The sequence below is a fragment of the Acinonyx jubatus genome, chromosome B4 (genome assembly GCF_027475565.1).
Source record: "Acinonyx jubatus isolate Ajub_Pintada_27869175 chromosome B4, VMU_Ajub_asm_v1.0, whole genome shotgun sequence".
NCBI classification, from domain to species: domain Eukaryota; kingdom Metazoa; phylum Chordata; class Mammalia; order Carnivora; family Felidae; genus Acinonyx; species Acinonyx jubatus.
In genome coordinates, this window is record NC_069387.1 from 54,030,128 (window position 1) to 54,056,343 (window position 26,216).

The 26,216-nt window shown below is 37.6% G+C and overlaps 1 protein-coding gene across 1 annotated transcript in view; it reads right to left on the reverse strand.

The window, feature by feature from the left end:
- The window catches only part of GYS2 (glycogen synthase 2), a 56,005-nt gene that overhangs the window by 7,833 nt on the left and 21,956 nt on the right, over positions 1–26,216 (reverse strand). The window contains exons 6-15 of the mRNA XM_027035702.2: positions 23,201–23,318; positions 22,677–22,797; positions 19,628–19,734; positions 18,681–18,740; positions 17,667–17,745; positions 16,800–16,913; positions 7,311–7,437; positions 3,907–4,002; positions 2,597–2,760; positions 1,045–1,125 (exon numbers count right to left, since the gene is read on the reverse strand). Of these exons, the coding sequence (XP_026891503.1) occupies positions 1,045–1,125; positions 2,597–2,760; positions 3,907–4,002; positions 7,311–7,437; positions 16,800–16,913; positions 17,667–17,745; positions 18,681–18,740; positions 19,628–19,734; positions 22,677–22,797; positions 23,201–23,318 (1,067 nt within the window). The remainder of the gene's footprint in view (positions 1–1,044; positions 1,126–2,596; positions 2,761–3,906; positions 4,003–7,310; positions 7,438–16,799; positions 16,914–17,666; positions 17,746–18,680; positions 18,741–19,627; positions 19,735–22,676; positions 22,798–23,200; positions 23,319–26,216) is intronic.

The following is a 26,216-nucleotide window of genomic DNA, read 5'->3' on the forward strand; positions in this document are numbered from 1 at the left end:
TCATTTTCCATATGGGCAAATTCTACCTTGGGTTAACTTTTTAGATCCATTTCCCTTGAGACCTGATGGAGGTAGACCATAAGTTGTATTATTAAGCAAAATTGATTATGGTAAAAGTGACTCCTGACTGGGAGATTACATCTGAACTCAGAGGATTTATAAATACTTGACAAGGATTATAGCTTTGGGGAATCCCTGAATTTGATGACTCTTATAACTGTACATATTCTTTGTGGAGATCATGGAAGCTGTGAGATATTGGCTCCTGGGTGGGGGCGGGGAGGGGGAGGCATAAAACTACTAAGCTAAGATAGATCTCATACCTAATAATATAGGTTTCATCTTTTTTACACCTAAGCTTTTACCTGGTGGATAGGGTGGCAAAGAAGTGTAATTTTTGGACTGCTATGTAGACGGCTGTAAGAATGAATCCCACTGAAGAGAAATGTCTGATGCTGCCCTACTTCAAGCTGTGTTTCCTATCTTATATCCTTCTAAGAGAATATGGTGGCAAGTAGCCTATGCTGGTCTCATGAATATAGATATCTAAGTGAACTTCAGAAGAAGACTCCTGGGGGCACTGCTGACTGGTACATGAATACTCATCTAATCCAACTCCTCCTGTGGTTCCTGAATTCACTCTTTCTCTTGCCAAGTAGTCACCCGTATCTCAACATTTCCTTGGATAGCGAGTTCACTGGCTATGAAGGCAGGGCAGTTCATGTCTCAGTAACTCTCAAGAGAATGGGGGTCTAACAAAGCAGTTTCAAGCACTAAAGCAGGGAGAGTTTTAATGTGGGGGTGCTTCTCCAACAACATGAATTAGTTGACTGTCTGCCCATCTGCATAAGGCTAACTCTGAATCAAGGGCTTTGACTTGGTCTGATCTGCTGGTTCCTCTATTCTTTGCTTTAGGGCAAAATTATGAAAAAAGTGTAATAGTTTGTGTATTTAACTACTTCTAAATTCAAAGGTATTGGTAGGACTTACCATACATAAGAAATTTAGCTTTCAAAACAAATCCACAATACATAAAACACTTACCGTTGGTGGTGATGTAGGTTCCATATGGAATTTATCTGGAAAAGCTCTGCTTAATGTCAGGTACCTGGCATGTTGATAATACTGTGATAGAAAACCAATTCACAGGTTTAAAAAATTATATATTTCAGTAACTAAGTTATTATGTAAAATCTTATTCTCCTAGTTATAAAATCCATTTTTAAAGTGGTAAAACCAGGGCGCCTGGGTGGCTCGGTCGGTTAAGCGTCCAACTTCGGCTCAGGTCATGATCTTACGGTCCATGAGTTCGAGCCCCGCGTCGGGCTCTGTGCTGACCGCTCAGAGCCTGGAGCCTGTTTCAGATTCTGTGTCTCCCCTCTCTCTGCCCCTCCCCTGTTCACGCTTTCTCTCTGTCTCAAAAATAAATAAAAACGTTAAAAAATTAAAAAAAAATAAAGTGGTAAAACCTATTCACCCTAAATTTAAAAACAGAAAAAAATGAGTTTATAGTTTTATTATTTTCCAGTGAATAGGTAAAGAAATACTACAAAAAGTTGGAGAGAGGGGCACCTGGATGGCTCAGTCAGTTGAGCATCAGACTCTTGGTTTCAGCTCAGGTCATGATCTCACAGTTCATGGGTTCAAGTCCTGCATTGGGCTCCACGTTGACAGCACAGAGCCTGCTTGGGATTCTCTCTCCCTCTCTCTCTCTCTCTCTCTCTAATAAATAAATAAACTTAAAACAAATGGTGGAGGGAAAAGCCATACTGACCTTACTGAAAACTCTGAATTGAGCACTAAGGGGACTGAAAACACTGGCTTCATTCCACAGAAAAGCAGTATAACATGGGGAAAAGGTGGGGTCTGAATAATCAGACAAACTGGACTTAAATTCTGCTTCAGACCTTAGGTAAGAAACATAACTTGCAATAGCCTTATCATTCTGGTTTTATTCCAAAATGCAGACAGTACAATTAATCACCCAGGATTGTAAGGCACTGTCATTAGCATGTGTAGACAGTCTGCAAATGGAGCATCTATCATTTTTCAGGGAGAGTTTAGCGATATCTAAACAGATCTATTATGTGAAGGCAAAGTCAACTCATTCTTTATTAAATCATCCAGTGCTAAGATATATAGACCTCTGGGTACTTACAAACCTATTACATAATTGAAAGGAGGTATTTTCTGTACTTGTGATTTGAAAAACAAAGTTATTCCCATTCCCACTGTATTTGAGGCATATGGTCACGTTATGGCTTAGAGCCAAACAAGATACAAATGTTTCTTTAGATGTTTTCCTCATATTCATGAACCAATACCTGTAATGCATCAAGTTAAGCACTGACAATAGAGTAACTGGTAAGATCACAGCTAGCTCCTGATGGATTTGCTGTTACAAGCTCAAACTAAATATGAAGATTTGAAGTTAGGAGTTTGCGAGTTTATAGTAAGTAAAAAAGTACGTGAAAACATTACTGGAGATTTTAACAATGATGGTACTAAGTTGACTTTGTAGATTATGACAAGAATCTCGATTTTTATAGTTCAGTGGGATTTTTAAAGTGGCTCTCTTGATCACAGACTTGCTTACTCTGCCCAAGTATCTCCAATCCAGAAGATCGGAGAGCCTCTCAGTTCGGTTTCTCTGAATAATTCTCTGGCGGCGGGACTGTTTGCAAAATCCATAGAGAAACTGAGTCAGCTGATTGCAGGAATCATCTGGAGACTGGAACCGCCTGTCAACAATGTAAATGCCTGAGGGGCACAAAAACCAAAGCACAGATAAACGTAGGGCTAACCTTGGAATATTTCTTCTCCCATTCCTTACATTCTATCTCAGACTGCCACATGCATTACCCACTCCCTGACAGCCCCCACTGCCTGTTTCATCTTTCCCCTTCCAAGACTGTATTTCTCCCGTGATCTCCTCCTAATGGTTCACCACTGTCACCAACACACAGCCAACACAATGGATCTTGTTAAAAAATTTGGCAGCAGAGGAAAACCCTGATCAGGGATTCTCCCCAGGACTCCTCACTAACCAGAATCTCTGGGGTGAGACCTGGGTGTCAGTGATTTTTTTTAGGCCCCTTGGTGTTCCCACCATGCACCACTGGCTGAGAACCACAGCTGTAGCCTGAGGAAAGAGAACCGTGACAATGCAAGGGTAGGAGGCCAGGAAATTGGCAATGTGTGGGCAATCTATCCCCTCTCCCTTTCTTGCTGCTGGGCAACATGGACACAGAGATGGTGGTATGCAAATTCTCCCGCCATCTTAAACAATTTAAGTGAATTTTGCTAACTTGGCACAGACCCTTAAAATAATGACACTGGGGCGCCTGGGTGGCTCAGTCGGTTGAGCGTCCAACTCGGCTCAGATCATGATCTCACAGTCTGTGGGTTCGAGCCCCGCGTCGGGCTCTGTGCTGACAGCTCAGAGCCTGGAGCCTGTTTCAGATTCTGTGTTTCCCTCTTTCTCTGACCCTCCCCTGTTCATGCTCTCTCTCTGTCTCAAAAATAAATAAATGTTAAAAAAAAAATTAAAAAAAAATAATGACACTGACCAATCTACATACTCTAAGGCCATGGTTACTGTAATGTCACTTCTAGATAGTAAAGGGCCAAACCAGTTCAGAAAATAAAAAGATAAAAGGGCCAGACTTGTCCAAGTTTAGCATGCCTTTTATGGTTTGTCTTTTGGACCATATATTTAATATTAACAGCATTTTTATGTTTTCTGTGAACCACATAATTAAATCTACTTTTAATTAAACAAGAAGTATAAACATTACTTTAATCATCAGGATAGCTTTAGAGTTAGGCTCCATAAAGACCCTGTGCTTTGTTTGGCTAGAGGTCACTTCTCCCTGTGTTGGGTGAATGATGAAAAACCTCACCCACCGTAGGCAGTAGGATCAGCCACGTGCTCCTGCATGAAACAGCCAAAGCCGGACAGGTTTGTTGTCACACTGGGGATACCCATCACCGTACATTCAGCTGCCGGGGAAATAGACAAACGCTTGGCTTCAGACCAGTCCCTATATCCTCTAATGCACGCAGAGGGGTCAAAAGCCCAAGTCTGCCTAGTAATAGTGATGTTTATTTTGTACCAGGCACAGTATTGAGCTCTTTACATGTATTAACTCATTTAATCTTCTCAACAACCATGTGAAGTGAGACTGTCATTATCTCCATCTTACAGATGAAGAAATTGAGGTTAAATAATTTGCCCAATGTCATAAAGCCAGGGAATGGGGTAGAGCTGGGATTTGAAGGCAGGCGCTCAGCTCCAGGGCTCTTGTTTGGAACTGCTACTCTATGCTGCCTCTCTCATTCCAGCTGGTTTTGTTTTTTGCTCCATTCTAAGCCATGTCTCAAAGTAAGTGGTGAGTTTGTGGTGTCAGTAAATAGACTTTGGACATGAGCACCTCCTCCTATTAAATTAATCTGCCATGCCACAGATCCCTCCCCTTTTCCAAGTGGTCCCTGAACCTAGTCCTCTCTCACCTTCTAGTCAAAACTTGTTTTTCATAAAATAGCAGATATGGTTTTTGTTTTGTTTTGGTTTGGTTTTGGTTTTCTTGTTTGTTTTTAAAGAAGTATTACTTCTCAGGGTGCCTGGGTGGCTCAGTCAGTTGAGCGCCTCAGGATATGATCTCACAGTTCCTGGGACAGAGGCCCATGTCAGGGTCTGCACTGACAACTCTCTCTCCCTGTCCCTCCCCCGCTCGCAGACACCCTCTCTTTCTCTCTCTCTCAGAATGAATAAATAAACGTTTTTAGAAAAAGAAATGTTACTTCTCACAAGGATGTCTTCATTTTTAACAAGGAATTTACATTTGTTTATGGAATTACTCTTGGTTGACTGGTAGTTTGGGGTTAAAAAAAAAGATTTCCCCACTGTTCAAGAAGTAATACAATTTAGACAGTGGCCTTCCTTCTCTTCTGCTCTGCAAGTATTTCCTCTAGAGAGATGTGGTTTCCTAATTTGGTGGAGAGGGGTTGGTGGAGGAGAAAATGAGACAGGGATTATTGACTCATACAAGAATCTAATGCAAACCTGGACTTCCTTCCCAGAAAAATTCTTATGCATATATGTATAAGGAATTTTGCCTACAATTCCACACAAGTTCACTGAACCTTATTTTTATTAAATACTCATTAACACACATGTATTGAAATACCAGGTACCCATAACCTTAGTATATGTTCATTGAATGAATTTAATGGAGCATGTGCTAATATTCATTAGATTTTCTCAAAACACAAAACACAGACTTAAATGAATACTTTCTGGAGTATGTTAAACTTAGTATCAGATAAAAAGTTATTCTAAAACAAATAGAGTTATCTAACATGCTAACACCAAACTTACACCACAGAAGAGATATTGTTATTCCTGTAACTATAGGTTAGGTGAAGGGTGGCCAACTTTCTTTGGGTAATTCAAAACAGAGAATGACTCATTTACTATGGAGTATTTCTCAACCTTATTTTCCTATCTACTTATCTTTTATAACACCTTTGGTGGCCTTTATCTTAAAACACTAGATGTATCTCCTCTATCATTTGGGTTAAGTTTATCTTTGTCCTATAAAATGACATTTGGTGGAAAGTCCTCTGTAATTTATAGAACATTCTCTTTACCCAACATAAATGACTTCCCATATCCCTCAGTCATTCATGCTTTGATTTTGTGCTTCTTTATTTTTGAAACTTCCTTGATAATAAAGTATGTTACTTCCTAGAAATAAAAGGAACAAAAGTCAATAACAAAATGTTAAGTCCACCAGTAAAATGTGCATTTGATGTATCTTAAAGGATAGACGCTCTATTATAAACAATTTAAGATGACATGTGGGCATTTCATAAGGAGATGTCATCTTTACAAAAGTGAACTGATACCTATAACAATTTTTAGAACTACAAGAGTGATAGCTGGAGGAGTTAGATCAATAACTTTTCTGTGCCATATTTCAGGAGGAGATAGTCTTTTATCTATTTTCCCCCAAAAGTTTTCATGTTTTTACAGCTGCTGGCAAATTATTCTTGGTGGAACTTAAAATGATAGAATAGGGCCTTATGTCAAAAGACGCAGAGACTTCATGTTGCTCTTGTTGTAAAGTAAGATCCTATTTATATAGAATTTTATTCTTTTTCCTTCTAGATGTCTATTTATTTGAGAGAGAGAGAGAGACAGAGAGAGAGAACGAGTGGGGGAGGGGCAGAGAGAGAGGGAGACAGAGGATCCAAAGTGGGCTTTGTAGTGACAGCAGAGAGCCGGATGTGTGGCTTGAACTCACGAACCGCAAGATCATGACCTGAGCCAAAGTCGTAGACTTAACTGACTGTGCCACCCAGGTATCCCCTATATAGAATTTTAAAATCTATATTGAAATTCTGGGATCAGAATACAAAGATTAGAAAAATTCTTCCTCTACATAATTCAACCTATGATCTCCCTAACCTTGACTGCTGCCGCCTCTTAGTTGGGCAATGATGACATTGAGATCAGGAAGCAAAATGTATTAATTATTTGTAAAAACATTTTCTGAACCTTTTCTTTTAAAATTCTAAATGGAATTATATTTAAATAAAAAGGAAAATCTCTGATTGCCAATGTGAGAAGGAAAAGTTAGTGTTACATTCTTTCCATTGTCATATATGTAAAGTACTTGTTTCCTTTTTAATAGGCATTTCTGTACAAATACAAATTGAGTGCTCTTGATACCAATGACAACCATGCTCATAAGGGACAAAAATGGAAAACAGATAGTGGATCCAAGAATCCACCACTAGAGAGAAAAGAACAAAAGGAGGATGAAGAGGTAAAAGGGCCTGAATGGAAGGATGTCACTGGTCATAATACCTACCACTGAATTGGCATTTTATCTTAAAAGTACCTCATTTTTGAATGACAAGGGTATGAAGAAAACTTTTCAATGTACACCTTCTTATTTTATTTATTTCTTTAACTATGTGAATGTGTTCCCTATTAAAAATTAAATACATCCGTTAATTTTTAAAAAACCCACTTTGAAATAAGTTTAGAGACTACTTTTGCTGGACCATTGTTTTTCATATTAAATTTACTTGTAGTCAATTTCTCCTTCACATGGATAGTGGGACTGGTAGAGATAACTCAATAACATGTAATCTTTATAAAACATTCTTTTTCTTTGTAATATAATGTATTATTATAATTTAACCTTAGTGGAGTTACATATCAGCTTTGAATATTATATCTATATGCATAAAATATTAATAAAATTTAAAACATTCCCCAATCTATACAAGCCATATACCTGGAGTATAACCCCATGGTTCATAGTATGAAGGAAAAACTCCTAGATGACAACCTCGAACAAACTCTTCATAATCCATGGGTAATAAGGGGCTGGTGGAGGATAGGAACTCTGGGTGCAAAATCACCTAAAAAAGGGAAAATTCTAATGAGAAAAAAAGAATAGAAGAAATTAAAGCAAAAAATCTACCGTTTGGTATTCTGATACTGTAGAATCCTTGTGTTCTAGATTCAGGGAGAGAGAGAGAGAGAGAGAGAGAGAGAGAGAGGGAGAGAGAGAGAGAGAGAGGAGTAAAAAGAAAAAGAAAAAAGTGTGGGTGCATTTCTCTCTCTCTCCATTCTGTGTATCTAGTCTGTGGACCTACTTTCCCTCAGGTTCCAAGGCCTAGATTGGAGGAAAAATGTGCCCGTTTTTGTTCTCATGCTGAACTACATCCTTCAACCCAGATTTCGTTGACAATAAGGGTATTGTTTTAAGACTTTATTTCCAAGTAATCTCTACACCCAACATGGGGCTCAAACTTACAACCCTGAGATCAAGAATCACATGCTCTACCAACTGAGTGAACCAGGCATCCCAACAATAAAGATTTTATTTTGTTTTCTAGTGGCTGACTGTTGTCTTATTTCTCAATTGCTCCTACCTCAGGCAGGAAAGAGGAGAGCTATGTAATAGGCCATTCTCCATTGCCCCAGGCATGAGTTAGCCCAGAGTAACAGAGCTAAGAGACAGAGATACTAGGAATCTAATCTAAATTAGATCAGACTAGAAGCCTTCACCCAAATCACAATCCTCTCACCTCGAGGTAATCACCTCCTAATCCATCTCCCTGTTTCTATTCTGGCAAGGTGTCTACTCAGTACAACGACTAGAGGGAACCTTTAAAAATGCCAACCCCTCCTCTGCTCAAAATCCTTCAGTGGCTTCCCATTTCACTCAGAGTAAAGTCCAAAGTGTTTACCATGGTCTTTTAAAGCAGTGGTGTCCAGGTAAATGTTTAAGAATGAAAAATCAAAATATAAGTATATATTTGTACATAAATTTACTACACATTTTACTGATATAAAAGATGTATAGCATACAATTTCCAAATAATAAAAAAATGTACACACAAAAACCTACACACAGATGTTTGTATCAGCTTTATTCATAATTGATAAAACATGGGAGCCGTTAAAATATCCTTTAATAGGTGAGTGAATAAACTGCAGTACATCCAAACAATGGAATATTTTTCAGCACTAAAAAGAAATGCTAGCAAGCAATGAAGAAAAATGTACATGGAAAAAAAAAATGTATTTTACTAAGTGAAAAAAAGCCAATCTGAAAAGGTTAAATATTGTTTGAATCCAACTATATGACATTCTGGAAAAGGCAAAACTATGGAGACAATAAAAAGATCAGTGCTCAAATGGGGGCAGGGTTGAATAGGCAGAGCACAGAAGATTTTTAGGACAGTGAAACTATTCTGTATGATTTTGTAATGATGGACACATGTCATACATTTATCAAAACTCACAGAAGGTACAAACAATGTAAACTATGGATCTTGGTAGGTAATAATGTGTCAGTATAGGTTCACCAATTGTAACAGATATACCATTGTGGTTGGAGATATTGATAGTGGGGAAGGCTACATATGTTCCCAGGGAAGGAGTACATGGGAGCTTTCTGTACTTTCGGCTCAACTTTGCTGTGAACCTAAAACTTATCTAAAGAATAGTCTGTTAAATATATATGTAATGTACTCCTTATTATAAATTCTAGATGATTAAATACTCCCAAATGCTTTTGTTGACTTTGGCCAAAATCTTGTATTCAGAACTAGTACATGGTTTCAATGCCTGAACGTAGTAGTTCTGACGTGAGATAAATGTCAGAACTTCATAGGTTCATTGGTGACATGAGTGACTTCTTCCCTGAGTTGGACATTAGCCTTTGAATACTGGAAAAATATCTCCTCATGTTTTTGTGCCACTCACAATTTTGTGTAACAACCATAGACACAACCCCCCTTTTTTTTTTAATTTTTAAGTTTATTTATTTATGACAGAGAGAGAGGGAGAGAGAGAGAGAGAGAGAGACAGCATGAGTGGGGGAGGGGCAGAGAGAGAGGGAGAAACAAAATGGGAAGCAGGCTCCAGGCTGTCAGCACAGAGCCCGATGTGGGGCTTGAACCCATGAACTGTGAGACCATGACCTGAGCCTAAGTCGGCTGCTTAACCAACTGAGCCACGCAGACGCTCCTAAACACAATCCTTTTAAGCTTAATCTGCATTGTTAATACTTTATCCCTTTCTTAAGTTTAGACAATCGAGACACAATTAATCAAGCCATGATGGGTAGTGTTCACTGTCTTCACTCTCTAGAGACTCCCACCATGGCCAGTTCCAAGTTATCAATGTGATGTCACTGAACCAGAAATAGGAAGGGCAGTAGCACGTCCTTATAGAATATTTCCACCGTGTGGGCACAATAGCCATAAATAACTTCAAGTGCATAGGTAATCATAGAATGTAGTAAACAATAAGTATGTGATGTTTTTTGAGCATTACCTTTCATTTTAATATAATTGATTTATATTTTAAGTTGATACAATTTAAGTTTTTGATTAACATTTTTTAAATAAAATTTTTTTTAATTTTATTTTTAGATATTTATTTATTTTTGACAGAGAGAGAGAGAGAGAGAGAGAGAGAGAGAGAGACAGAGCATGAGTGGGGGAGGGGCAGAGAGAGAGGGAGACACGGAATCTGAAGCAGGCTCCAGGCTCAGAGCTGTCAGCACAGAGTCCGACACGGAGCCTGAACTCATGGACAGTGAGATCATGACCTGAGCCAAAGTCAGACACTCAACCGACTGAGCCACCCAGGCCCCAGTTGATATAATTTAATTTTTTAAAATATCTGTTTTTAAAACTGGCTCACAAAATTTCTGAAAATTTAGCAATTGGCTCTTGTGGGCTGGTATGAGCCACTACTGGGACTATGCTGCCTGTAATGTTATGCAAAGGCAGGGACAAGGGAGACAATGGCTATCATTAGAAAGCTATGAATAGAAAAGCTACTTAACTGGTCACTTGGATGAAAGAATTCTGCTATTTCTCCTATTTATTAACATTTTTCTTGAATCATTATTAGGTAATTTGTTAGTTTCTCCCCATAGTTAAGTAGTTATTAAAAATAAATAGAATCTGAGGGCACCTGGGTGGCTCAGCTGGTTGAGTGTCCGACTCTTGACTTCAACTCAGGTCATGATCTCACAGTTCATGAGTTTGAGTTGCACATCTGGCTCCAAGCTGACAGTGCAGAGACTGCTTGGGATTCTCTCTCTCTCTGCCCCTCCCCAACTTGTGCTCTTTCTCTCTCTCTTAAAATAAGTAAATACACTTTAAAAAAAAGAAAAAAATTTAGAAAATAAAATCTGATTTTAAAGTATTGGGATTATAATTATATATATAAAATTCATATACTATATATTATAGTATTTATATTGTGTATATATACATCATATACATCATATGCAAACATATATATAATATAATATATAACATATATATGCTTATGTATATGCTTATAATATATATGCTTATAATGTGTATATATTATAATATACATATAAATATATATTGTTTATATTGCATATATACATAATATACATACATATATACATAATATAATATAAGAATAAGTATATATTTTTCCAAAGATAAATTTTTCTATATTTTTCCAAAGAGATTACTTTCAAGAAAAACCCTAATTTAGATATATAAGAACAATAACAGTTATATAATATGTTCTATATTATAAATAATGTTTTCATATATCACTTCACTTAATCCTAGCAGAATCATGATATTCTCATTACCCTAATTTTATTTTATTTTATTTTAAAGTTTATTTATTTATTTATTTTGAGAGAAAGGGGCGGGTGGGGGGAGTGAGAACGAGTGGGAGAGGGGCAGAAGGAGAGAATCCCAAGCAGGCTCTGCACTGTCAGAGTGGAGCCCAGTGTGGTGCTCAAACTCATGAACCGTGAGATCATGACCTGAGCCGAAATCAGTCGTCGGCCACTTAACCGACTGAGCCACCCAGGCACCCGATATTACCCTAATTTTAGAAATAAATTATGAACATTAGAAATAAATTATATACATTAGTTATATTGCAGAAGATCCATAAACAGGAGATAGGTTAAACTTAAAAAATAAAATGGTAAAACATCCAAAATTGACACAAACAGCAAAGTAAAAATAGGTAAAATGTTTTCCTCCATAAAGCAAGACCTGAGTTCCTATCATGTGCAAAGTACTGCAGTAGGAAAGGCAACAAAAACACAGATACTGACTGTGTCCAGGCAGTCATCAAATGGGCAGCCCACTGTACTCCTGGCAAATATCAGCAAACAGGGATTCAAAACTCATTGTGTCTACTTTGGCATTTGGAAGCCTAGGAAAATTTGTACTCTCCAAAGACCATTTTGGAACATGAAAACATCATGGCTCATTCGTTTTGTTTCCAGCCAAACAGAATAACAGCACAACTAAAATAAGAGCTGCTGTGGGCCCTAAACAGCCAATTACAAGGGCCCAGGGCAGAGGAAAGGATGTTTGAGGTCAGCCCAAGGTCATAGGGAGGATTAAATGAGATCCTGTGTACAAAAGCCCCTAGCAGAGAACCTGACTCACAGCAGGCCTTGGATCAGTAGGGAAAAAACAAATAAAAACCAAAACGTTGCCTGACCATATTTATCCTGTGAGGGAATCAAGATCCCAGGAAGTTAATTTACTTTCACTGAGTGGTGGCACAGGGTCAAGACCTGGAATCTGCACTGTGGGGTTTCCCCACTACACACACTGCCGAGACAGAATTGATGATAAATTCAAATTCAAAATAATCTGCAACACTTCCTGAATCAAATGGCCACAGTCATATGGAGAGCTCATCATTGTACTCTGAGGGTTAAGAATCACTCAATAGAGTTCTATAAATATTCAGATGATCAAATATGCACTTACATTAGTTAAGCTTTTAAGGTTAGTGTTAAGCTTTTAAAGGATACCATTCATAAAATAAAATACCTGATTCTGAATTGACCCAAATCCATCTCAGTGCTTTGAGTGTATATTGTTATGAAGGAGTTATTCTTTTATTTCTTGTGTCAGTGTTTGCTTTATGATAATAATCAATGAATGTCTCAAAAGATTCATGAGTGTAACTGTATAAACATAATTTGTATGAGACAAACTTCCTTCCCCATTCACTCTACATAAGCCATGTGCTTTTATATCTCTGGGCCTCTTCATCTACTTCCTCTGCCTGTTATCTTCATGATCGACTGATACCGGCATGATAAACTCCAGCTGGCTCCTCAATCAAGATCTAGCTCACAGGTCATCCATTTTATAAAACGTTATCAAGTCCTCCAGGCAAAGATAAGTCCTTCATTCTCTACTCTCATCAAACTGTTTACACCTCTTTTCTAAGAGTCATTGAGTACCAGGATTTGCTAGTATAGGGCTAAGTACAGATCAAAGCTAACATTTATACTGCATTATTATGCACCAGGTACTACATTAAAGGCAACATCCATCATTTATTTAATCCTCACAACAGTTCTGTGAGTGTGGGTTTATTTGACCACCGTTTCACAGATGAGAAGACTGAAGTCCATTATGTCATTTTACAAACTGATTAAGTGGCAGAGATTAAAGCCACTTTAATCTTGATTGACAGCCCCAACTGCCTCCCCTGTGGAGAAACTACAGCAGTTGCTCTTAGCCTATAGACTTGGCAGAGGTGGGGACAAGGGCCAACTCATTTCTGCCCAACCAATGACTTTTTAAATGGGTGACATTTGTTTGGAAAAATCCCTACTGTGAATAGGAATCCCTATTAAAATTGTCGCAAGGCACCCATCTGCCTACCAACCTGAAACTGGTAGGTGAACAAAACTCGTCAAAGTAAAACATAAAGGAAAGGTTTAGAAACAGGGAAAAGACATATGTAGTAACACATCATATTTTAAATAAGTCAACAGTAAACCACAATCACACACGCGTGTGTGCGCACACACCTCACATGGGCATCTTTTGTATTAAGAAAGGAAGCACTGTAAAATAATTCTGAATCTGTGTTAGCTATAGATTGTACTGTTGAAAACTATTTTTGTGTGTGGGCACAGGAGTGCATGTGCCTCTGTGTGTGTGAGTGCGCGCGTGTGTGTTTCCTTCCCCTAACTGACCAGCCATGTTAATGGTCTGTTTTTCCCCCTCATGAGTCACTACATAGTGCTGCTATGTGTGCATATTTTTCATTTATTTGTGAATTTTTATTAATTCTAGTTTTTGTTAATGACATTTGACTTTCCTTTCTGTAAAAAAAAAAAAAGGTTGAGCAATTTTTACAACTGGGCTGCAGTCTGTGGGTCTTTACTCCTCATCCTTCCTCCCTGCTCTCTCCACCTGTCTGACTACCCCTCCCTGCCTGCCTTTGCCTTCAACCTCTTTATCCTTCACAGGCATTTTCAACAACAAGTGTTTCCACATCTAATCCTGTCTTGGTGTCTGCCTCTCAGAGAATGAAAACTGAGAAAATTCATATGAGACATAATCGCTGCCTCAAAGAACTCCCAGTCTCACTGGAGGAATGGACATAAATATTTTAAAAATACAAATAATTCAGTGTGATGATTCCTAATTTGCAGTAGATAGAAATCATCTTGAGGATGCACATAAGGAGGCAATTGTTCTATTTGGAGAAGATGAATGCATGTTAAGAACAAATAAAGGAAGAGATGACTTCTAGGTTGGATCCCAAAGGAATTGTTAGAGCGGCTGAAGTTAGGGCACTTGAGAAAGAGAGAATAACAAAAACAAAGACACAGAGTTAGGAAAGCATTTGACATACTTAAGAAATATGTACTTGTCCATTCCTGAGAAATTGCTTCACTTCTACCATACTTAAAAAAACAACAACACAGGTCAGCAAAGCATACTTTGTTCAGAGCTCTTAATTTCAAGAGACTTCCAGGCTCAGTCTTCCCAAGAGCAAAGGAAGCATGAACCACAGCCATGGTTCCATGCTTCCTGTGCCATCTGCATTTACTATACATATCATGTGCCAGGCACCCAACAAGTCCTCAGGGGAAGAACCACAGATTTAAATATAAGTGTGACATACAAAGTTCTGTAAAGCTGAAAAGAAATTCATAAGTTTTCCTTCTGCCACTATTTCCTTTTTAAGGTGGGGGGGGGGGGACTTGAGAAGGACCAGTCTAATTACATGAAAACGAGGTCAAATTAGTGCTGATACACTCTGAAGTAAGGTATGTTTCTGCAGATCCAATCGTGCTGAAAAACGTAAAGGATGGTGCACCCTTGGGAGATACATCCCTGCATTTTCAGGGAAAAATTTGTAGCCTACCTATTATGTGATGTGTGCTACAGGTAAAAATTTTGGAAATGCAGAAACACAAATGAAAAAATAAGTCACCCATAATTCTATAGCACATATTTTGCATGAGTGTGTGTGTGTGTGTGTGTGTGTGTGTGCAGAATGTGTTTAAATTGGATGGGTAACACCGCATGGGATATTTTATAAACAGCTTCTATCATTTAATTCTGCACTATGAGCTGTTACTATCTACTATCATGAAAATTCCTCCTGACTTAATTTCTGAGATACTTTTCCTCTTCTAACTCTTGCTCCTTTTGTCCACGGACTTTTCCTCTAATCTCTTAAATCTTGAAGTTTTCTTGGGTCAACACTTTTCTCTGCTCACTCAAGCTGGTCTTCCAGCACAGCAGGTTTGGCATTCCCCGGTATCCTCTACTGCCCCTGCACTGATAGCTCCCTTCTAAACCTAGACTCTGTTTTCTAAGTACACACGAAACATCTCCACTTGAATAGCTCACATGTAACTCAGACTCAATCTATCAAAAACAGAACTCAATTCATGATGCGACCTGACCCTCAAGCAAGCTTCTGATAATGCCTTTCCTTAGATTTTAGAAAGTATTGATTAAATAATGAAGCTATCATCCTTGCCTTCACCCTCTTTTTCCTTCCCAATGACCATGGGTCACTAAGTGTGATCTTTTCTGTAGGCAACCACCATTGTTTCGTCCTCTCCAGCACTTCCGGCATGGCCTTTGTAAAGGGCCCTTATCATCTTTCAGCTGTACTTGGTGGGGCTTCCTTAACTTGTCTCCCTCTGCCACACCCACTCATGCTTGTACCAAGGAGTGAATGCGAGATGAGGAATGAATATACAAATGGACTATTTTTTTTTCCAAGAAATTTTGCAGAGAAGTGTGGAAAAGACAGAAACATTTAAAAACATCAAGAGGAGACCAGGTTAAGGCAAAGCTTGTTTGCTTATTAATGTGAGAATATTTAAGGAATGACAGCAAGGGAAGGAGCTAGTAAACCTGGAGCATAAGGGAGGACTAACAGGGTAATGAGATCCCAGAACACCCTCAGAACCTAAAGGAAAAGAAATAATAATAGGTCAAGATTTATATTTGAGGGGTACTGAAGGAATTTAGATCTCATTGCATTCTCTGTTCACCTGATAAGGTGAAAGAAAGAAGAAGTGAGACTTTTGAAAAGATTGGTAAAAGCTTATGACAACTTCATCTGGAATACTGGTGAATGGGTTGAGTAGGGATCAGCAACTATCGTTTACATGTTCACCATTGTGCCCTGCACCAAGCACTGTACCTGGAACATATTTGGCCCTCGGTAAACGTCCTATAGACTAAGCTCCACAGTGGCAGAAACCAGGTCTTATTCATGCAATGAACACTGTGCTTAATCATTGTAGAAACTCAACGGTCAAAAAGAATGACTTGGTCTATAGAAAATTCTATAAAAATATCATTAGCCACACTCTCTGAAACCGGAAGCTTCTCGTATTATCCCTTTAAAGTTGAACTTTATCAGGAAGAAACAAAGAAAAGTCATGCTCATCTCAGAGATTCACTAATTAAAGTAATTCTTAGATTATATTTGTATCATTAAAAATGAGGCAATTTCCTCATTCTTACTGCCAGTCTTGTACAACGTTAAGAATGATACTAAAATAGTCATTATATTTTAATCACCCAAGACAGGAAATACAATTATTTTTTTAGAAATATTATCTGAGGGGTGCCTGGGTGGCTCAGTTGGTTAAGCATCCAGCTTCAGCTCGGGTCATGGTCTCCCTGTTCCCTAATTCGAGCCCTTTGCCAGGCTCTGGGCTGACAACTCAGAGCCTGGAGCCTGTTTCAGATTCTGTCTCCCTCTCTCTCTGCCCCTCCCCTGCTCATGCTCTCTCTCTCTCTCTCAAAAATAGATGAAACGAAATGAAAAAAAATTTTTTTAAAGAAATATCATCTGAAATAGTTCTGATAGGTGTCAAAACAAACACAGGAGGCTTCTAATAAACTCTCAAAAATATATTCTATGTCATTTTGAAATGCCCTATGTAAACAATTAGTTGTACCTTGACTCTGTCTGTGCGGTTGTTGAAAAGTCCGATCCGTCTAATGGTGCTGAGGATGGGATCAGTGGAGTCATCAATCATGTTGTGAGTGGTCACTGGAGGCAAAGACTGTCGCTGAAGTCATAGAGGAAAGAAAATGTCAGTTGTGGAAAGAATGAGTGTGACTAATTTCAACAATAGGTCATTGGCAACACATCATCAGCCTTCAGTCTGCTGAAATGACAGTAATGATGATGACTAAGTTTTGTGTGTTTCAGAGGAGGGTAATGGGTTGAAGAACTTCCTTCAGATATTATGATACCTTTGTTTTTCACCTGCAGCCACTATGTGAAAGGCCTAGACTTCTTGACTACTTTCAGGATTTATTTAGAATGAAGGTGTCCTGAAATCTTGACTCAAGATGGATGCCTTTCCTGGATCCTTCCTAGCAGGGCTGACCTCTGATGGTTCCTGATGCCTCACTACTGTGACAAGATGTGACACCTAGCTTCCATTTTTTGCAATAAGTTCACTCAACTGAGAAACAGTCACCGTTTCTCTATCATGACTCAAAATGCTCTGCTTTTTGAAAATTTTAGGGATGATTTTATCGTCATTGCAATATATACAGTTTTTCAAATGGATATATTCATTCCAAACAAGTTTTTTAAGTGGATACAAGATACATTCCATGAAAATGTTCAAAAGAGCCCTGAAAAGCACCCATAAAACAAGCAAAGTTGTTATTTAGGTGAATGCATAAAAAATGACTTTTCTAGCTCTTACGCTTAAACATTTCCCAAACTAGCCCATTCCAATAAATTCAAATATTGATCTAAATTGATTTTAACAATCTCAGGAAGTGATGGGCACTCTTGTCCTTGTTACCTGAGTTGAAAAGATGGCTCTTTTCATAACTGTTACATCATCTCGATCCAAAATATTGTTCATGTCAGGAATTTCTCCTCTGTGAGGAAAACCATGTTAATAACAAAAATAAAAATAACTGGCACTAATTCAATGTTTCCTATGTGTCAGACTCTGTTCCAAGCACTTCAAAAGTAAATATAAAACACAGTTTTATATAAATATAAATATAAAAACATATGGTTTCCTGATGAAGCTTATAGACAAATTCCTAAAGCATGAAGAAAAATAAAAGAACAATTTTGATAGCATAAAAGAAAATGAAAATTTTTAAACATTAATGTTGACCATGAAAAAGACATTTTCATCATATTTAGCCTAGTCTTGAGTACCATGTTCCAAAGTGGCCATAACTGTCCATCTATGAGTTAATATTTTTACTGGTAAAAGGAAATGATTCATGCCTGCTACCATCGATCAGAAGATAACACAGCTTTCTCTTCATATTATAATAAAATCCAAATATTTTATATATATTATTATTTTATAATACATTTTAATTTGATTTGATTATTTAGATTTTATTTTATAAATTTATATATTTAATTTATTTCATTATGTATTTAATGTTTATCATTCATAAAGTAAATATAGATTAATTAACATTACTTAATGTTAATAAATATTTTAATATGTGAGTAAATATGAGTATTTAATATATAAAGTCAATGTATTTTTTGACTCAAACATCTTGTGAAATCTCCCTCCATTTCACATTGACATATAATCCTTAATGACTCTTCCATTGAATTAGAACCTATTTATTTATGTAAATATGTTCTCATTTGTACATCTTGTTTATAACTATTTGCCAGATGAAAGAGAAAACAAAACCTGTTCACATGACATAATACGTATTCAAAGTCTACTAATTCCTTTATATTGGAACAAAGGAAACACATTATAGTGTAAATTGTTAAATTTGAACAGTGGAGCCCTAAAATGTTTGAAGTGGTCGGGATTCCCAGCACCTACCTTAATAATGCATCATAGAGTTTCTTTCCAAATTTTTCCTTCACGGAATGTGCAATGTCCCTGTATAAATTGAAAGATTTATAATTTAAACAGTGTCACAATTTGTAATCTTTTTTTGCTATGGCCATGCTGATGTTTTTGTCAGTGTATTTTTTGAAATTACAGGTCCTTTGGTACAAGCTCTTCTATTGTTTTTCCTGGTTGCCAGTCTAGTTGAATTAAAACCTCCAGAGCTGAGGCAGCAGAACTGCACTGAGCGGCCCACAGAGCTTCACATTTTTTTGCTTCAGGCGAGGGCAGGGAGGGGGTGTGGCTGGAAGTACAGATGTAACAAGATGGGGAGATTTTGTGATAATTGTTGAATCTGGGCTATGGGCATGTAGGGTGTCATTATACTAATCTCTTCGGCATTCATTTTTAAATTTTCACAAGAATTTTTTTTTTTTTTAAGTTCAACCCATCTTTAAAGATTTCTAGGGCCGCCTGGGTGGCTCGGTTGAGTGTCCAACCTCAGCTCAGGTCATGATATAACAGTTCATGGGTTCAAGCCCTGCATTGGGCTCTGTGCTGACAGCTCAGGGCCTGGAGCCTGCTTCGGATTCTGTGTCTCCCTCTCTGTCTGCCCCTCTTCTGCTCATGCTCTGTTTCTGTCTGTGTCTCAAAAATAAATAAATGTTAAAAAAAAAAGTCTAAAAAAATAGTAAAGATTTCTACAGAGGTTTTATCCTTCCACAGTGGTTCATTCCAAAGCTTTTATAGTAACATAGTCCAATAGGCATTCCCTAATCTGACATAATAGCCTAATGAGAAGTGAGTAGCATTTGTGCTATAATAATATTAAGGGAAAAAAAAAACACAACAGTCCAAAAAGATGTATCAGAAATTATGCATGTTAAAAAAAATCTCTACACTTATTGCTTGAGAACATTTATAGGACATGAGATTACCATAGTTGTTTCCGCACTGCCTGGCCTTTCAGGGTTTCCACATTGAAATTGTTTGTCTTGGCAGGCATAATGAAAAACACCACCACTGTGACGTCACTTTTATGCATCTAATGAGGGATTAGGAAACACAACCAGTCAACTACCACAGATAAAAGAAAACATCAACAGATGGACCTTAAACTTAAAAAAAAAAAATAGTGTTTTACATTATCTTTAGATAAAAGGAATATTTATTTATGATTGACAGAGAAATTATACCCACTTTCCTGAAGCTGACTCTGAAATATTATTTTATTTGGGCTTTCAGTCAAGATTTACTAACAATTTGAATATTCACACATAAAATATTTTCATTAACCAGCTAAAATATAGAGCAATTGCTATTGATAATTACAGTGCTTTTCTGGGGTTAAAAAAAGTCATAGGAGGGGCACCTGGGTGGCTCAGTTGGTTAAGCGTCCGACTTCAGCTCAGGTCATGATCTCATGCTTGTGCCCTGCACCAGGCTCTGTGCTGACAGCTCAGAGCCTGGAGCCTGTTTCGAATTCTGTGATTCTGTGTCTCCATCTTTCTCTACCCCTCTCCAGCTTGTGCTCTGTCTGTCTCTCTCTCAAAAACAAATAAACATTAAAAAAAAATCTACAGAAGTCATAGAATAGGAAACTCACTCCAGGAATAGCCACTGTATTAGAGAAGAATAAATGTACTATCTGAAAGAATGCTTTCTTTCAATTTCTCCAAGTATTATAATTATCTTTGATGTCTAAAATAGCAATTGGCTTTTTCTTCACACTTAAAAATAAAGTGACTATTAGGAGCATCTGGGGGCCTAGTCGGTTAAGTGTCCCACTCTTGATTTTGGCTGGGGTCATGATCTTGGAGTTCATGACTTCAAGCCCCACATTGGGCTCTACATTGACAGTGCAGAGCCTGCTTGGGATTCCCTCTCTCTGCCCCTCCCCTGCTTGCACTCTCTCTTTCTCTCTCTCAAAATAAATAAATAAACGTTAAACATACACACACACACACACACACACACACACACACACACACACACATTTATGCAGCCACTGTGGAAAATAGTGTGGAGTTTCCTCAAAAAATTAAAAATAGAATTACCCTACGACACAGAAATAGCACTTCTAGGAATTTATCATTCCTGATTTGTAGGGGTACATGTACCCCAATGTTTATAGCAGTGCTATCAATAGCCAAATAATGGAAAGAGCCCAAATTCATCAACTGATGAATGTATAAGGCAGATGTGGCATATATATATATGTATACACACACACACACACACACACACACACACACACACACAATGGAATACTACTCAGCAGTGAAAAGGAATGAAATCTTGCCATTTGCAACAATGCTGATGGAATTGGAGAATATTATGCTAAGTGAAATAAGTCAGTCAGAAAAAGATGGATATCATATGTTTTAGTCATATGTGGAATTTGAGAAACTTAACAGAAGACCATAGGGGAAGGGAAGGAAAAAGAAGTTACAAACAGAGAGGGAGGCAAACCATAAGAGACTCTTAAATACAGACAATAAACTGAGGGTTGATGGGGGTGGGGGATTGGGGGGGGCAGGGAAAACAGGTGATAGGTATTGAGAAGGACCCTTGTTGGGATGAGCACTGGGTGTTGTATGTAAGTGATGAATCATGGGAATCTATTCCTGAAGCCAAGACTACAATGTATACCCTGTATGTTAGCTAACCTGACAATAAAATATTAAATATATATTTATTTATTATACACACATATATATGTGTGTATATATATATATTTAAAGTGACTGTTAAATAAATGTATAGATAAATTGATTAATAATGTCCCTAAACATGATATATGTTTGATATAGCCTTGACTCCATCTATAAAGCTTGTTGAATAGATACATACTAGGAATATTATGGAATAAGATTATTCCAGCCTATTCTAGAAAAATCCATCTGGTCTTTATTATTGTATTACTTCCTTATTAATGTGGTATCAGGAAATCTTTTAGGATACTTAGTACAATATCTGCTCTAAGGCAAAAACATATCTATGTGCAAGAAAAAAAATTAACTGGACAGTGGTTCAGAGCTCAGTAAAGTTTAGATTGTCTTGGTATCTCAGTAAGATTGAAATTCTACACCCATCATCTATAGCGTACTCTTATTTATTCTATATTTCTACATTATAGAATTAGAATATAAGCCAGTAACTTTCATCACTAGCTTTTACATGATACCATTTTGTATAGCTGCTTCTACTGGCACAAGTTTTATTGCTGGATTAACTGGGAACCTATATTAAGTCTCACCTTCCTGAGCAAAAAAAATAAAAATGATTCCACATTGAAGTGGAATGTGTGTCCCTGTAATGGGACACACCCTTCATGTGTCCCTGTAGTGGGACATCTCCTAGTTTCACAATTCAAGACTCTTAATCTCAGGGGGAGGCATGGCAGATGAGTAGGGAGAGGAAAAGCATTTGTGTGTGTCTGCCCAGTTGTACAGAGAGCAAAGGCTTGGTTGCCAGCTGTGCATGGTACATGTTCCTCTGAAGGCCTTCTTAGGTTGGGGGAAGATGGCAATCGGATGAGATAACGAGTTCTAATAGCAAGTTCAATATTAGGAAGCCTATTGGTGTCATATACCAAGCCACATCTTCCATTAAAGACTTTTTTGGTTTTAAAAATTGCAAATTTTGTTCTGCGTTTGCTTGATTTCCTCATATTTATCTTTCAATCGATTAACTCTTGAAACATGAGAAGGAATGTTACAATGTCATCTTAAAACATAACACCATAAGCTTGTGGCTCTCTTTAAAAAATATCTGATCAGGTAAATACACAAGTGAACAATGTAGCAATCCCAATAAGCAAATTGAAAGACCAGAGTCATTTTTAGAATAAGGTTGTCATTTTAAGTAATCAAAATCATGTATTCTCTTGAAAACATCCTAAGAAACCAGAAAGTTCTTTACTTCTCACAGAAGGAAGTCCTGTTATAAAAGTAGTACATGGTGTACCACCTAGGGTGTTCTTACCCTCAGCAGGAAATTTAACCTGGATAAGGCTTCTAGGAAGATGTCAGCTCCTTTGTTTGAAAACTCGTATCTCCCAGCAATGAAAAGGAACAAAGTCTTTTCAAGGTCAAAGTCCAGATGACTAAAACAAAACAAAACAGTTTCAAATAAAATAAGACAACAGCAACAAAATGTACAAATGAATTCTGTTAAAATTTAATGGGACTGAGAAAGGTAAACATTTACTATAACAATCTTGTTTTCTCTATGTCATAGGTCCCTAAAACATGTGCTATTTTTTAAAAAATTTTTTAAATGTTCATTTATTTTTGAGAGAGAGACAGAGGGTGAGTGGGGAGGGGCAGAGAGAGAGAGAGAGTGAAACAAGAATCTGAAGCAGGCTCCAGGCTCCATACTGTCAGCACAGAGCCTGACACAAGGCTCGAATCCATCCATGACCTGAGCCAAAGTCAGGCACCCAACTGACTGAGCCACCCAGGTGCCCCCGTGCTTTTTTTTTTTTTTTTAAATAAAGAAAAGCATACCCATAGAAATGACCTCGAACAAAATCTTGGATCCTGGCCTTGTACGTGGCATGTAGATTTTGAAACTCATGTACTGCTGAAAATTTCTTAACACTCAAGCCATTTGGAGTAACTACATCTGGAAAAGCAAAAATAAGATCACCATAAATATCTTCTCTTGGGAGGGGTACCATTGTAGAAAAATAGTGTGCTTAAATATATAAAATTAGATGTCTATTAACATTTCTAGTTTCTAGCATAGAACTAAAAATTCGTAACACTTCACAATAAATTGTTGATATAGGAAATCAGGAGTGTGTGACCAAAATAATATTAACTAGTACAATGAAACATCTAATTAAAAGCACCAATAATGATTAGTATAATTTTCCTTTATTGATTGCTTACTATGCACCAGGCACTGTTCTAAACACTTTAAAATGTAATTCATTTAATCCTTGCAAAAACCAATGGTGTAGGTGTTCTTATCTGCATTTTCAGAGACAGAAACAGAGGCACAGAGTTGTTAAGGAACCTGTCCGAGAACACAAGTGTCAGTAGGAGTAGAATCCATGCATTATGCCTCCACGTGTTGTGTCTTAATCATTTTGTACACTGAACTACCTCTTAGCAACTTATTTTGACCGACTATGTGGGAAATGTTCTGTCCACTTGGAAAACTGGAAAGGCAAGCCTTTATTTCTAATTCCCAGAAGATTTTACTCAAGCAGGAAGACATTTTTGTTTTCCAGAATACTAGTCTGTGACAAGAAAGATAGAGACTACTCAGAGTAAAAAATTAGAGCTACCTACTGACTTGAATACATGGGTTGTTGCATTTAGTAGCAGTAAAAACAAATGAGATAAAAAAAAAAGAAGCTATGTCAAAAAAATTTAACATATGGCATTGGAGATTTTTGCTAGGTTTGAGATTTGAGTTAAAATTATAAATACGCCATTATTTTTGAAGGATATTTTACAGTTAACAAACTACCTTAAGTTTTTTTTTAATGTTTGTTTATTTTTGAGAGAGAGAAAGAGAGAGAGACAAAAAGTGTGAGTGGGGGCAGAGCAGAGAGAGAGAGGGAAACACAGAATCTGAAGCAGGCTCCAGGCTGTGACCTGTCAGCACAGAGTCTGATGCAGGGCTCAAACCGCTGGAACCGCAAGATCGTGATCTGAGCCGAAGTCAGATGCTTAACCCACTGAGCCACCCAGGTGCCCCAACAAACTCCCTTCTGAAATGGTTCCACAAAATCAACTCAGGCTTCTTGGTCATTTCTCATATAAACAACTCATGGTTCTTATGAGTTTTTACTAAGTAGTTGGGCAAATGCTATACTCCTTTGCATACCTCCCCATAGCAGAGTGGATTTTAGGTTGCCAAAGTTTTTAGTAAAAGCCCTCGTGAATAATTCCTAGATGAAATGTATAGTGTGATCTGGATAGTAGACAATCCTCCCTTATAATGTATTTATCTTTCCATAACATTATGTAGTGCTTACCTTGTGCTAGACTCTAGTATATTTGATAAATATTAATTTAATTTTTGTCAAACCACAAGAAGTATAAGTTATTTTGCTATCCCCATTTTACAGATGAAGAAACTGGCCTGTTGAGAGGTTAAGTTATTTGGCCAAGATCAAAGTAACTACAAAGTAACAGAGGTAGGATTTAAAAACAAGGCAGCCTGGCTCTGTGATCTATGCCTTTATCTACTGTGGTGGTCAGCTGTATTGTCCAAAAAGATATAGAAGCCCAAAATGTATATGAATATCTCCTTATTATGACTTTATTTCCTCTGGAATTTTTTTTCATTGTTTCACAAACAAAGCTATATAAGGATGAGATTGTGCAGATAGGAGAGTAGCTTTAAGAGAAAGTTTTATTTTAAAACAGGAAAAAAAACCCACAAGTATTTTTGTAAGCTCAGAAAAAGATACTGTATGCAAGAAACCGGAAATATGCAAGAAAGAAATAGCGTGGTGATGGAGTACGTTTCTGTAAGGGACATGACAGTGATAATCCAACTGAATGCTGGAGAATACTTGGAAAGACAAAAGAGGAATAGGCTCTTTATTCTGCCATGATTCAAATTTCTTGGATTCTTTTTTTTTTTAATTATCTGGCACCTTGAAATACTTCCTCTAGACATTCAACAACCTATATTTGGAAGAAAGACAACCAGAGACAAGATCACAGGGATTAAAGAAAGAGGATATATTAATTAGGACTGTTTGGTCGCAAGTAACAGACCCAGTGCTAACACTGTGTGAATAGGTCCTAACCCTGGTTTATCTATAATAATGAGGAATTTATTCACAGGATGCTAGTGTCTCATGGCAAGGGTTTCTCTGGGCTTCAGGAATTGGTTTAAACCATTAGTTTAAATCACTGTGGAGAATCTAGAGTCTGTTTCTGCTTTTCATTGTACTTCACTGTAGGTTAGTCTTCTTTGCATCCCATACAACATAGAAGAAAAATGGGCACTGCCAACAGCTTCAAAGCTGACATTTCTTTTTTTTTTTAATGTTTATTTATTTGATTTTGAGGCAGAGAGATGGAGTGGGGGAGGGGCAGAGAAAGAGGGAGAGAGTGAATCCCAAGCAGGCTCTGTGCTGACAGTGGGTCTCCATCTCACCAACTGTGAGATCATGACCTGAGCCAAAATCAAGAGTTGGGCGCTCAACCAACTGAGCCCCCAGATGCCCCTCAAAGCTGACATTTCTGTTATACAAGAGTGCATTCATACAGACTCATCTGTTTAGACTCCCTCCTGTGGGAGTATTCTGATTGGCCTGGTTTATGGTGGGTATCTACCTCTGGACCAATCTGCTGTGGCCAGGTGATAGAGTCAAATTTTTTTAAAGTTTATTTATTTATTTTGAGAAAGAGGGAGAGAGAGCACAACCAGGGGAGGGATAGAGAGAGAGAGGGAGAGAGAGACTCCCAAGCAAGCTCCAAACTGTCAGCTCAGAGAGGGGCTTGATCTCACAACCATGAGATCATGACCTAAGTCAAAAGCAATAGTTGGACA